At 39.6% G+C, this 14,614-nt stretch overlaps 1 protein-coding gene across 2 annotated transcripts in view; it reads left to right on the top strand.

Moving 5' to 3' along the window:
- The window catches only part of XPO4 (exportin 4), a 104,164-nt gene that overhangs the window by 5,065 nt on the left and 84,485 nt on the right, over positions 1 to 14,614 (top strand). Inside the window, exons 2-5 of one of the 2 annotated variants that reach the window (XM_015569150.1) lie at positions 620 to 761; positions 2,088 to 2,226; positions 8,853 to 8,969; positions 9,703 to 9,856. In XM_015569150.1, coding sequence (XP_015424636.1) covers positions 620 to 761; positions 2,088 to 2,226; positions 8,853 to 8,969; positions 9,703 to 9,856 — 552 coding nt within the window. Of the gene's footprint in view, positions 1 to 600; positions 762 to 2,087; positions 2,227 to 8,852; positions 8,970 to 9,702; positions 9,857 to 14,614 lie in introns of both variants that reach the window. The other variant, XM_015569149.1, reaches the window with a different exon arrangement.

Raw genomic sequence — 14,614 nt, 5'->3', positions numbered from 1 at the left:
GGGGGGGGGGGAGAGAAGGAGAAACATTGATATGAGAGAGACACACATTGATTGGTTGGCTCCTACACCAACTGGGCCCGGGGATCGAACCTGCAACTCAAGTACATTCCCTTGACTGGGAATCGAACCCAAGACTCTTCAGTCTGCAGGCTGATGCTCTAACCACTGAGCAACCAACCAGGGCTACATTGAAATATTTTAACAGTGTGGCTCATCACAAATAGTAATGTTCAAAGACTAGTTTATTAAGGTATTTTGCAGGTACCAAGTTCTGTTTTGCACAGGGTGAGAATCTCTTAGGAAGTTTTCTGACTGCTTTATATTTTTATTTTATTTTTTTTAAAGCTGTGTTATTTTTTAGTTCCTCATGCTTTGGAAGTAACAGTTGAAGAGAGGTGAGGAAAGTTTGTGAAAATTGTGATCGGGGATTAGCTGCCACCTGCCAGAGGTGTCTTCTGAGAGGAACTAACCTCTTTGTGGTGCTAGAGCAAGGTCACTGGATTAAAAAAAACAACAGGTAATCATCTTATTCCTTGTCTGAAAAGTTCAATTAATAAATGCAACGTGTTCAAGGGAAGATGAGCTGCTGTTTACAGAAAGAATCTAATTCTTTCCTCAGAAACAAGCAAGGTGGATTATGTCCTCTTTCAAGCTGCCACGGCTATCATGGAGGCAGTGGTCCGAGAGTGGATTCTCTTGGAAAAGGGCAGCATTGAGTCACTGCGAACATTCCTTTTAACTTACGTCTTACAGAGGCCCAAGTAAGTACACAGAGGAGGTTTTGCTGAAACACTCATGCTAAGCTTATCCTTTTGGAGCTTTTCCTTTTGTTCTTTTTTATTTCTTTTAATGATAGACATCATGGGGAAGCTCTGTGTGGGCCTCATATTTTAAAAACTCATACACATGGCCCTAGCCCAGCCGTGGGCAAACTATGGCCCACGGGCTGGATCCGGCCCGTTTGAAATGAATAAAACTATTGAAAAAAAAGACCATACCCTTTTATGTAATGATGTTTACTTTGAATTTATATTAGTTCACACAAACACTCCATCCATACTTTTGTTCCGGCCCTCCGGTCCAGTTTAAGAACCCATTGTGGCCCTCGAGTCAAAAGGTTTGCCCACCCCTGCCCTAGCCGGTAGTTGTGTCCTTGAGATTTCTAAAGGCTAGATTGTAAAGTTCAGGGTTATGTTTTCTTTAAGAAACAATTGTGAAAAGACTGTTAAATCTCTAGCTCCTTGTCTAATGAGCTTTTTTTTAAAAAAAACACAGATTTTTTTATTGATTCAGAGAGGAAGGAAGAGGGGGAGAGAGAGATAGAAACATCAATGATGTGAGAGAGAATCACTGATTGGCTGCCTCCTGCACGCCCCTCACTACGGATCGAGCCCACAAACTAGGCATGTGCTCTTGGCCGGAATCGAACCCAAGACCCTTCAGTCCACAGGCCAATGCTTTATCCATTGAGCCAAACCTGCGAGGGTTAATGAGCTTTTTATAATGCCTCCAGTTGGGACCAGTACTTCTTCCACCACACTGAGGAACAAATCTCAGAGATGAGATTTTAAAAAAGATTTTTAAAAATTTGCTTGTTTTTATAACGTTGTGTATTAGATAGCTAGCATGTTGCCTTTCCATGGGAATAGATTTAAGATTATATTACTGCTTGGAGATGGATATTGGGTCAGAATTTTTCTCTTAATTGGTGGAATCTTAATCTGGCTCTTAGTGGGTTGACTTACATGTATCAAACATTGATTGAAGAAACTAATGCTTACATAGTGCTTAGTGTGTACTGGGCACAGTTTTGAGAACATTTAATTCTTGTAATAACCCTATTACTGTTGTCCTCATTCCACAGAAGAGAAAACTGAGACTCTGAGTGTTAACTATCTTACCTAGGGTCACATAGCCGGTAGATAATGGAGTGTGGATTTGCACCCAGGTCTTCTGGCTTTGGAGTCTATACATAACCACTGAGACGTAAGCGGGGTTATTAGGAGTTCAGGCATAGTGAGAAATTTGGGAGTATTTTCATATTAGAATTATGTAAAAATTTTCACTTTGATCTTTATGTTTTACAGCCTCCAAAAGTATGTTCGGGAACAGATTCTCTTAGCAGTAGCAGTAATTGTAAAACGAGGCTCACTAGATAAGTCAATTGACTGCAAGAGCATTTTTCATGAAGTCAGCCAGTTGATCAGTAGTGGCAATCCCACTGTGGTAAGTATGCTAACTATTCACATTTGTAAATATTTATCTTTCATATTATACAGATTCCATTACAGCAACGGCTATCTACATGAAAGAAAAAGCAGTTTTTAATTGTTCCTATTTTCTCTAGTCCTTTTCATACATGTGTACATACTGTAGATATAGTGTAGTTCGCCTTTTCATTTGATTCTATATTTTCATATTGCTGTAGTATTCATAATCATCATTTTAATGCTGTAAAATATCATAAGCTAATATACCACACTATGCTTAGCCATTTTCCTTCTATTGAACGCTTCCTCCATTTTTAATAAACCTTTGGCAGCTACTAGTGAACATGGATATAGTGTTGGTTAGAAACTTTCTTTAGAAAAGAGATTTTAAGAGATATTTGAAAAAAAGAGATTATTGATGGTTTTCTGTGGATGAAAGAGGGTTGACCTCATGAGTTAAGTGAGGTCAAACTATATACCTTCATTGGCCAGAAACTATGTAGTTTGGCTTTCACTCTTCCCTTTCTAATAATATATTTTTTGTGGTCCATCCCTTATACTAGTCTGTTTAAATAAATTTGGGGCAGTATAGTAGATTCGGTAATTTTTATTGTGGATTAACAATTAGGGGCTGCCCAGCAGAGGAGACAGCGCTCAATGAGTATATTAAGCATTCATCAAGTGTTGATCTCCCCATTGGTATCACCCCTATATTTGTATAATCTTATTAAGACATGAATACTACTAAATGATCTCTTGTTCTATCAAATAATATTTTAATTATTGAAAGTCAGAAGGAAGTATTTATGCTATTATTCGTGAGTGGAAACTAATTGTGTATTAAAATTGAAAACCAACTTATTAGCTCTAATTTTAATGCTTTAAGAAATATTTTATAGTCTTGATTCTCTACAGATAATTTTGTGGAAGACTATCTAATTCATAAAATGTTTCCTAAAGATATTATATTTTTCAGACACAGTACAGTTTTCCATTTATGACATGTTCTTAGAGCAAGTGTGCTTGTACAGTTATTAGATAATAGGTTGTTTCATGCCCATTTTTGTGATGGGTCATTTTCCTTCTGTGGCTATAAAGGTTGCTGAGGTTACTTCACTGCAGTTTGCAAGGGTCAGATCTACTGTGTACTAGTTAGAAACTTTAACTTCCTAAGGAAAGGAGCTAAATATTTTTATTTGAAATTAATGTTTAAGCAAAATTTTAATCTATTTCATGTTTGTTTTATTTCCTTTGATAGTAGGCATACATTAAATCACATTTAAAGCTGTGTAACTTAGCATTTAGTTTCCTTTCTTCCTCTGCCATGTGAGAGGAGTGGGTGAGAAACTGACTTGTCCACAGCAGCACTGTCCTGGGTGTGATACCAGCTAATCTCTCTCATCACAGGCTCATTGGTTAGGGGAGCAGCTGGAAGTCTGAGTGTACGGCAACCTTTCATAAAGTTTATTCTTGGTAATAAAGCTCCTGGGGTAAGAGCCAAGCTATTATAAGAGACAATCCTCTCTCTGAACAAGAGTATTGTATTTTGTCAGCTGGAGTTAATGTTTGAGTATCTTGTGCTTGTGACAGTAAGCTGGTGAGTAAGGCAAGCTATCTCTTAGGGTATTTTTTCACTGTAATGAAATTAATGGGTTTTAATAGAAATGAGAATTCTAGTATAAGACTTAAATGTGACCACAACAGTTACTTAGTTGTTAGTGAAGTTGTTAGTGAATTAACTTGTGGATTTTTAGTACTTCAGTGAAAGAATAGATTAGACAATTTTATAACCTTGAAGTCTCATTGAGTATCTTCTGCTTGTTCTACTTATTTAAATTTTCTTTTTGGAATTTATCAACAACTGAAAATATAGGGAATACATTGTGTATTCATTTTTCACTTTTCCTTTGTATTAATACAGTGTTAGATGTAGAGATAAAGTTGACTCATTAATCCAGATAACTGAGCATCTACTCTGTTACTTTAGTGATGCTCTAGTTATGGTTTTCCCGTATTAATTGATAACCTATCTTGTGATTTTAATTTGATATAATGTAGATAATTAAGAAGTAGGATTAGAAAAGCCAAAATAGGTGATTATTTTATATCATGATGATAAAAATTCTGTTGCTTCTTTATCTTATAGGTAACCTGCTGCATTTTACGTGGTACTTTTACCTGCATGACTTAATTTGAACCTTAGGACAATCACATGAATTAGGCAGGGTAGAGGGTGTGACCCTTTTTGTAGATAAAAAGTGAAGCCAAGGCAGAAGTGGGTTGCCCTCAGGTACCTAAAGTGGCAAATCCTGAGCTGTTGTAACCAAGATTTCCTGACTTCTTTTTCTAAACAGGGGGATTCTAGTACTGGACTCCAAAAAGAGTCCTGCAGTATTTTTATTTAGAATTTATTTGGATATAGTTTTAATAAATTGTATTACTTGGTTTCTAACTTGTCGGAAATAAGAATTATCAATTTAGGATGGCTTGTTAGTGTTGGTCACATTGCCACCATCATGTGTGACACCAGACCAGGATGACTGAGAAGAACGGGAGTGGTGTAATCCAAAAGCCTGGGCTCTGGTACCACTTGGTCATGGCATGTAAAGCCTGTGCGTTTTAGTAGATTTCAGTTGTTTGCAATTGCAACATCAAATAGTGTTTTAGAAATAAGTCTTTTGGAAACATTTACAGGAAGTAAGTTCCATTAAAAATGTTTGCTGAATTTGGAAAATAAACAGATATTCGCTTAATTCTTTTTTATCTTGGATAAATGAAGCCTTGCTATGTTAACCTTTTATAAGTCTCAAACTTGTATAATGGTATTTATACTAGTTTAATCCCTGTAAACTGTAGTAGACAATCTCATAGTCTCTTCTTTATCAATCAGTCAACTTTGATCAAATTTCTTTGAAATTCACCATTCTAAATTATTTAGAACAGCTTTTGTTTTTGACCCTCTTGAGTATCAGAGTCACTGTCTCCAGTACAGAAATAATATCTAGCCCTGACTGTGACAAGGGTTAGAGAGGCAGTACTTGAAAATACAATAAAACCTCCATATAATGGACTAATTCGTGTGAGGGGTTTGCCCATTAAAGCTGAAAGTCTGTTATATAACAAAGTAGGTTTTCTGAATTTGTATGTTAAAAAAATGACAAATTAGTTTACCTGCCTTTACTTATGTAGACATGTTTGTGTAATAAAATTAAGTATGTATGCCCCTGGCTGATGTGACTCATTGGTTAGAGCATTGACCTGCACATCCAAGGGTTGTGGCTTTGATTCCCAGTCAAGAGCACGTACCTGGGTTGCAGGTTCAATCTCCGGCTCTGGTCAGGGCATGTGAGGGAGGCAACCAATCCATAATCTATGTTTCTCTCTCTTACATTGATGTTTCTCTCTCCCTCTCTCTGTCTGATTCTCTCCCTCTGTCTCTTTCTCCCCTCCCTTTCTCCCTTGCACTCTTTCTAAAAATCAATGGAAAAAATATCCTCGCGTGAGGATTAACAAAAAATAACAGTGAATTAATAACAAAAAAACCCCTGTTAATTTAAATATACGCAAATCTTGGTTGAAAGCATTTTAAAATTAACAAAGCGTTAATTTTAATGTGAGACATATGAACAGGAAATTTTGTCTCTTAAATCCGAAGTCTGTTAAATTGAGGCCCTCAAAATCTAGGGTTTACTGGTACAGTACTATTTGGTGGGGGGTTCAGAGGTAATGCACTTGGGCTAACCATTAAGATCTAAATCTGAAGCAAGCACACAGGAACCTTCTACAGGATAAGAAAAACAAAGCACTTTTGACCTCTCATAGGCGAACTGGATGCTTACCCCTTTCCTCCCTCTCTCTGTCCTGAGAAGGAACTGTCTCCTTTTCTCTCTTAGGATTACACTTTCAGTTTGCTTCCCAGCTATTGTAATGCACCTACCATGAGAGTAATTTTGAGGTTTTATTTAATTGATAATTAAATACTGAAAATGTGTGAACACTTTGCGAAATGAGTCTTAGATGCACTGTGATGTGAATTACTCTGTGAATAGCCAGAAATACTCTGTTGATATGTGAAGAGGTGCTTTACTCTCTTAATGTACAATCAATACTTAATCATTCCTTATTCTCCAGGGATTTCTGTTCTTTTGGCACCTTTGAGCATTAGCAGTATAGTATAATTAATGTTTATGATACTGCTCTCAAGTCTTTACAGGGCTTCCAAATTAAGGAGCGATTAAACTGTTTGGTTTCTTTTAATGATGAAAATATCTTACTTGGTTATTTGAAAGCTGGTAATTTTGCGTACATTAAAATCACAATATTTGATTTCTGGTAATAACTCTTAGCCACGATGCATAATTTATTTTCATGTATTAAGTCTTTGAGTGGTAAATTTGATAAGAACACAGTTGCTTTTAAAAATTTGTGTTTATATTTCATAAGTATGAAGAGGAAAAGGAAAATACAAAACATGACATCTCAGTTGATGGTAATGGTGTGTATTTAATAATACCTGTGCATTAACACATCGGGAAGCTGTGGACAAATGTTAACAGTAGTGGCCCTTGGATGGTAGGATTGTGGGAAATTTTATTCCCTTCTGTGCTTTTCTGTACTTTCTGGTTTTTAAAAGAAGATGATACATTATTTTTGTAGGAAGAAAAAGGTTTATTTGCATTACGCTTATTAATTTGTGTAGTTATTCAGTGTCTGGTAAGTTAATTTATTTTAAAACAAAATGTTCAGAGAGCTAATAAGTCTGTAATAAGAATGTACATTTTAAGAATGTACTTGCTTTTATGGATGAATTAGTACTTTCTTAGAGTAAAAGGTTGCTGTTTTAGAGCAAGCTTGTCAAACTCAAAGGCTAACACGGGCCAAATAAACACGGTTTAAGTTTATGTGGGCCGCAAAAAAGCAAAAGCTTTAATTTTCATAGAAGCATAGATTTATTTTGATAGAGACATGCTCACGACAAAGGGCTGAAATAAATGAATAATTGTTAACATAAAATAATAGAACATTTTAATAAAAATTAATTTTTTTGCGAACCTTGTAGTTCGTTATTAATAATTATGTACAACAGAATGTTGTAAAAATTAAGACACTTTTATTAAAATGTTTCTCACATACCGTTACATTGGCTTGGCCGCAAAAATATTTGTTGTGGGCTGCATGCGGGCCGTGAGTTTGACATGCTTGCTTTAAATTGTAAAATGAAATGAGTGTGCAATGAACTGTTCTCTGTAAGAGAAGGCAGTTACACTTGTACACTTCTCTAAATGACTTAGGGAAGAGGGACATTTTTATATTAAAACAAATGTATATTTTGAGGTAAAATTACAAAGTGTGTGGTTTGTGTTTAAGCGGGTTCAGAGTACTTATCCTTCTTGAAAGCAGTTTGGTCTGTCCCCCTGATTCTTGACAAATTTGCATGTGTTTTCTGTTGTTAGGGTTTCCTGGTATGGAAAAGTGTGAGAAACTGTTGTAATGTATGGGCTAGTAGGCCGTCTGTAAATATCAGTTATACATCATGCTTATTTTAGTTGAGATTAAGAGGCCAATAGTAACTTAATTCTTTTTACATTTTTTTAGAGGAAAATTTCAGACATATGCAAAAATAAACAAGAGTGTATTGGTCACCCATGTAACCATCATTCCAATAAATATCAACTCATGGCAATTTTGCTAAGATTTGCCAAGATAAGCATCTGTAAGGTCAAGGTACCCACATCACAAGCATTTCTGAACAAAGATGTGGCAGTTAGTGGGTGGGATGACTGTTCAGCTGTTCCGTTGGCTTGCATAAATAGTATCATCTTGACTTTAATCTTTGGTTATTCAGAGGTAGTGAGCATATTTCTGTGTAACCCCTGGAAATGTGCCAAAATAATTGTATTCTCTCCATTCTTGGCACCTTTGACTCTAACTAGTCTGTGAATAAAAATGATGAGTTGATATTAGGAGCCTGTTGGATAGAGCCATTGAGGAGGAAAACCTTCGTTTTCAATGAAAAAAAATTTTGAATACTACCTGGTTAATATTTGGAAGACTATAAACTTTCCACTTTTCATCTATTTGGAAATACATTTTACTATCATCTGAGCATAGACCTGGGCTTAATTTCAGCTGGACTTCATTTCTTCTTCTTCTTCTTCTTCTTTTTTTTTTTTTTTAATACTTCTTTGTGTTTATTTATTTATTTTTATAAGCCAATATCGTTGAAAGTATTACATATATCCTTTTTTTTCGCCCCCATTGCCCTTACCCGCTCCCCATCTTCATTTCTTATGTCTGTGAATCTCATTTCTTTCTAATGTAAAGTGGGTAGTAATACATTCAGTATCTTAAAATACCACTTATACTCTGTGATCAAATTAGGAGTATGTCCTGAGTTCAAGTGTTGGATGGATTTGGGTAACTGGGGTTGAGAAAGAACTAACAATTACTAGGCCACTTAGGAAGGAGAGCCAATCATTATTTTGTACTATCTGATTTTCTCTTTGGTAGGTATAAATCTAAAGATATAATGGAAGATCTAAAGATAGAAAGAAAATGTGTCATTATGTTTGAACAAATGTGGTATTGAAACAAGGTATTGGAAAAATAATGCCTCAATTATTTCTTACCCAATGATGACAGCAAACTCTGGCCTGTTCTATTCTGACTGCACTATTGAGTGAATTCTCAAGTTCAAGTAAAACCAGCAACATCGGACTGAGCATGGAATTCCATGGCAACTGCAAAAGAGTTTTCCAGGTATTTGCATTTTTGTTCTTATATTTTAATGATAAGATCATGCGCTTTTTATATAGTCTCTTCTCAATGCAGTGAGAACATTTATTTGATCTGGTTGGATGACAGCCTACACCTGAAGGTTTGTGTTGTGATTTCTTACGATATAATAAAGTGATAGGTTTGGTGAGTATAGATGACAATTTAAGGTTACTTGTTTAATGCTAGTCTTTAAATAAAACAAAAAGGAAATACTACTATAAAGATTCTTAATTTATTTATTTTGATCTTATTGTGTTTAGATGTCAGTGCTTCAATTGGTAGAACCCTGATGGCCTTAAAAATAGGCCTGGCAGAATGCCCATGAGGGCTGTGTATTTAAAATGTTATTGCAGATGGTGTGGGCTCTTTGTCTTGTGTATATTGTTTGGCTCTGAAGTAAAGCTATGTGAAGGCACTGGCTTAAATCCGAGGATCCTGCACTAGAGCAACTAATGCTCCAGCTCTGTCTAGTTGTCAGACTCATTGCTCCACAAAGTAGCCTTTCTGTCACAGTAAATGTATTCAAACTGGTGTCACCTGAAAGCTCACTGTGGTGAAAATATGAGCAGGCCTGAAAATGGAAAATGTTCCTAAAGAAATAGTGTTTTCCATTGGAAATGTTAAGGTTTTTGTTTGTTTTCTATTATAGTTCTAAAAGGGAATGCATTTTGAATGACCTTATGACACAAAAATACTTGTGACCTATTTATTGCAGGAAGAAGACCTTCGTCAGATCTTCGTGTTAACCGTGGACGTTTTGCAGGAGTACAGCAGGCGGGAAAACCTCAGTGCTCAGATGTCCTCAGTGTTTCAGCGCTACCTCTCACTCGCCAATCAGGTCTTGAGCTGGAACTTTCTTCCTCCAAATTATATCCTTTAACAACTGAATAAGATGACAATTATGGCTGAAAGTACCTTATTTCTGTGGTTTGTAAAACATGTTGAAATGAAATAAGTGTTTTTTAGAAGTGGAATATAAGTTTATTTTATACTAGAGACCTGGTGCATGGATTCGTGCACCAGTGGGGTCCCTCAACCTGGCCTGCACCCTCTTGCAATCTGGGACCCCTCGGGGGATGTAGTAGTTCATGAAGTGGCAGGCAGCTGGGGAGGATCCCAAGCCTGGGCCAGGCGCTGCACTGGTCCCGCTCATTCTGGCCCTGCGGCACCTCCCTGCGCCGCAGCTCAGTAGTGCTACTGCAGAGGCAGGAGAGGCTTGTGCTGCCAGAGAAGTGCTCGCCAGCCGTGAGCCCAGCACCTGGTGACTGCCTGTCAGCTGAGCAACACTCCCGCTGTGGGAGTGCACTGACATCCAGGGGGCAGCTCCTGCATTGAGCTTCTGCCCCCTGGTGGTCAGTGTGCGTCATAGCGACTGGTCAAATGGTCGAGCGGTTGACCAGTCACTTAGGGTTGTATATCTAAATTGCAGGCCTGGTGCACAACATTTGTGCACTGGTGGCGGGAGGGGGCGGGGTGTCCCCTCAGACCTGCCTGCGCCCTCTCACAGTCCGGAACCCCTTGGGGGATGTCTGATTGCCAGCTTAGGCCCGCTGAGCAGGCCTAAGCTGGCACTCGGACATCCTTAGTGCTGCCGTGGAGGGGTAGAGGCTCCTGCTGCTATGCTTGCCAGCCGTGAGCCCAGCTTCTGGCTGAGCGGTGCTCCCCCTGTTGGAGTGCACTGACCAAGAGGGGGCAGCTCCTACATTGAGTGTCTACCCCCTGATGGTCACTGCACATCATAGCGACCAGTCGTTCTGCTGTTTGATCAGTTTGCATAGTAGGGTGTTATTATATAGGATACATAAAAGCCAAGTGATCAGAACGACCGGTGGCTATGATGTGCACTGTGGCTGGCCAACTGGCCCGCCAATCGCGCCCCCCCACCCCCCAATTGGGGGTGGGGCCGGCCAGCCAACCTCCCGTGGCCCCTCCCCCATGCACAAATTAGTGTACCAGGCCTCTATTATATAGATAATACACAGTACACTGGACTACTCAGAGGATTTAAAAATTACATTTACAGTTTTGTAGAAGATTGACTAAATGGAAAACTGGATAGATGTTGGGACTCTTGCTCCCTAAAGGAAGGGCAGTAACTCTTAGGCAGGAAAAGGAGAAAATGGGAAATGTATTTCTATTAAGCAGCTGAATCGTAACTTCTTGTAGAATGTAATGACTTGAATATTTTGACTGTCTTTCCTTAAGTCTCTAACTTGACTTTTTAAAAAAATCCTCACCTGTGGGTATGTTTGCAGAGACAGGGGGAGGGAGGGAGGGAGGGACAGAAGCGGGGAAAGGAAGGGAGAGAGAGAAACATTGATCCATTGCCTTCCATAGGCACCCTGACTGGTGATTGAACTGAAACCTAGGTATGTGCCCTGACAGGGAATTGAACTGGGACAACTCTCCAATCAACTGAGTCACCTGGCTAAGACTTTTTAAAAAAAATACATATTTTATTGATTTTTTAGAGAGGAAGGGAGAGCGAGAGAGAGCTAGAAACATCGATGAGAAAGAAACATCGATCAGCTGCCTCCTGCACACCTCCTACTAGGGATGTGCCCGCAACCAAGGTACCTGCCCCTGACCCGAATCAAACCTGGGACCCTTCAGTCAGTCTGCAGGCTGACTCTCTATTCATTGAGCCAAACTGGTTATGGCACCTGGCTAAGACTCTTAACTTGATTTTTATGGTGGCAATATTGTTCAAGGGTAAATAGTAAGGTCATTATGTTTATTCTTCAAAGCTGTTTGTAAGAGAAAATATGGAAATTTTGTTTCTAGCAAATTATTAGTTATACAAAAGCAATTTAAATGGGTTAGATTACAGCTTTAAACATCTACTTTTTTTGCCCAGCTGGTATGGCTCAGTGGTTGAGCATTGACCTATGAACCAGGAGGTCATGGTTCAATTGCCGGTCAGGTCACTTGGCCAGGTTGTGGGTTCAATCCCCAATGTAGGGTGTGCAGGAGGCAGCCTATCAATGATTTTTTCTCATCATTGATGTTCCTCTCTCTCTCTCTCTCTCTCTCTCTCTCTCTCTCTCTCTCTCTCCCTCTCTCCCTCTGTCCCTTCCTCTCTAAAATCAAAAAGATATATTTTAAAAATATATCTACTTTTTAAATCAGTTACTGATGTGAGAAGTTTGTATTTTGGAGAGCATGAGACTCAGTTTTTCCAAAAGTAAAATGGGGATAAGGAATGTTAAGTGGATTAAATGAAACAATACATTTACAACACTCAGGACTTAGCCAGTATTTGTTGTATTAGTCTCCTTGAATAAAGAAGTTCATCAGCTAGCTACCTGCAAATGCTCTTCCTTCTTAAATCTGACCTATGGTATAGGAAATTACAGTTAGTTTAATTTAATCTCTGACCTATGGTATAGGAAATTACAGTTAAAGGAAAATTAACTGTTATAGGAAATTACAGTTTAAATCTGACCTATGGTATAGGAAATTACAGTTAGTTTAATTTAATCTCTTCTAGATGTCTTTAATCAATCCTCTCCCAAAGGCAATTATGGTGAGTTGTTGTTCTGTGGGGCAGTTTACTGGAGGTTTATCACTTCCTCCTTTTATCCCTAATCTCTAATCATCTTTCTCCTAAAAAACAAGCCTATATAATAAAAGAGAAACATGCACATTAACCGTCCCTCTGCCACACCACCAGTCACGCCCACCAGCTGATGAGGAACGAATATGCAAATTAACCCAACAAAGATGGCGGGTAATTTGCATACACAGAGCAGAGCAGGAGAGCCAGAGGCTTGGGGAAACGTAGCTCCCTTGGTCGGGGAAAACTCAGAGCGTGGGGAGCACTAACAGGCAGTGCGGTTAGGGGCGATCAGGCAGGCAGGCAGGTGAGAGGTTAGGAGCCAGTGGTCCCAGATTGCAAGGGGAATGTCCGACTACTGGTTTAGGCCTGATCCCACAGAGAGTTCCTGGATTGGAGAGGCTGCAGGTCAGGCTGAGGGACCTCCACCCCCATCCCCCATGCATCCCACCCCCCACCAGTGCACAAATCTTCATGCACCAGGCCCCTAGTGTTATATATTTATTATTTATGTTTTTGGATTGTTAAGAAGCACATATTTTCTTAGGTGTGCTTTAAATTTTTTCCCTGAGGGTGTTACAGTATAATTTTTGCTTAGGTGTTTTATGAAAATCTTCCTCCTGTCAGAATCTGAGGCATGCCATGGGAACCTGAGCCAAGTCCCCACCCACCCACGTGCGCCTCAGAATCACGTGACACCCAGACCTGGCCAGGCCCAGCCCATTGGACTAGATCCAGACCCAGCCGACCCCACCCCCGTCAAGACCCTCCGGGTGGGAGGCGCAGCCTCAGGTTGCCGGGCCCAGTGCTGGGTAGAGGGCACGGCCTGAGGTCCCCCGTCAAGCGCCACCAGGCGGGGGGCACAGCCTCAAGTCCCCCAGGGTGGGGCACATGGCCAGTGGTCCCCTGGCCCAGGCCGGGGCATGGGGAGCACCTTGAGGTTCCCCGTCAAGCTCCACGGGCAGGGGGCATGGCCTGAGGTCCCCCGTCAAGTCCTGCTGGGACGGGGGCGCAGCCTGAGGTTCCCCCAGCCTGGCGCCTGGGCAGGGAGTGCGGCCTGATGTCCCCTGTCAAGCTCATCCGAGGCGGAGGGGGGCGCAGCATCAGGTTCCCTGCCCTGGCCCAGCAACATGCAGCCTCAGGTCCCTGCTGATTGTCATTAAGGGTTGTTAGGGGAACTTGGCTTCCATTGAGGGTGCAGCCATCTTGTGTTACGGAATATATCTCACATTCAAAGGCTGTTAAATCGTATTATTTACCCATATCTTCAGAAAAAAAATCACTTATACTGTCGTGGTAAACAACCTGCTTCCCTATTTATAATGGTCTGGCCCTCTAGCAACTTCAGTGCAAAATTATAGCTAATTTGCCTACAAACGTCAGGTGGTCATAATAATCTGGCCACTCAGTGTATTGCTGGTTCTGATTTGCTAATATTTTGTTGAGGATTTTAGCATCTCTGTTCATCACAGATATTCGCCTATTATTTTCTTTCTTTGTATTGTCTTTATCTGGTTTTGGAATTAGTATAATGCTGGCCTCATAAAAAAGAACTTGGAAGTGTTCCTTCCTCTTGAGTTTTTTGGAATAGTTTGAGGAGAACAAGTGTTAGTTCTTTGAATGTTTGGTAAAATTCTCCTGTAAAATCATCCAGTTCAGGACTTTGTTTACTGGGAGTTTTTAAATGACTGCTTCAATTTCGTCATTTATTACAGGCTTATTTAGGTAGTTTACTAGTGCTTTTCTTGTTTCTTGAGGTAGACTTGTAATGCTATGAACTTCCTTCTCAGGACATCTTTCCTTGTATCCCATAGGTTTTGGGTGGTTGTGTGTTCATTTTCATTTGTTTCCAAGAAGTTTTTAATTTCTTGCTTGATCTCATTGGTAATCCATTCATTCATATCCTATCTAATAAAAGAGAAACATGGTAATTGGCATACGACCGCTACCCTTCCTATTGGCTAATCGGGGAGATATGCAAATTAACTGCCAGTCAAGATGGCAGCCGGCAGCCAGGCAGCTTGAAACTAACATGAGGCTTGCTTGCTTCAGTGACGGAGGAAACCAACAT

The sequence above is a fragment of the Myotis davidii genome, unplaced genomic scaffold (assembly GCF_000327345.1).
Source record: "Myotis davidii unplaced genomic scaffold, ASM32734v1 scaffold805, whole genome shotgun sequence".
Taxonomy (NCBI): domain Eukaryota; kingdom Metazoa; phylum Chordata; class Mammalia; order Chiroptera; family Vespertilionidae; genus Myotis; species Myotis davidii.
This window is presented reverse-complemented; position numbering and strand designations above follow the sequence as displayed.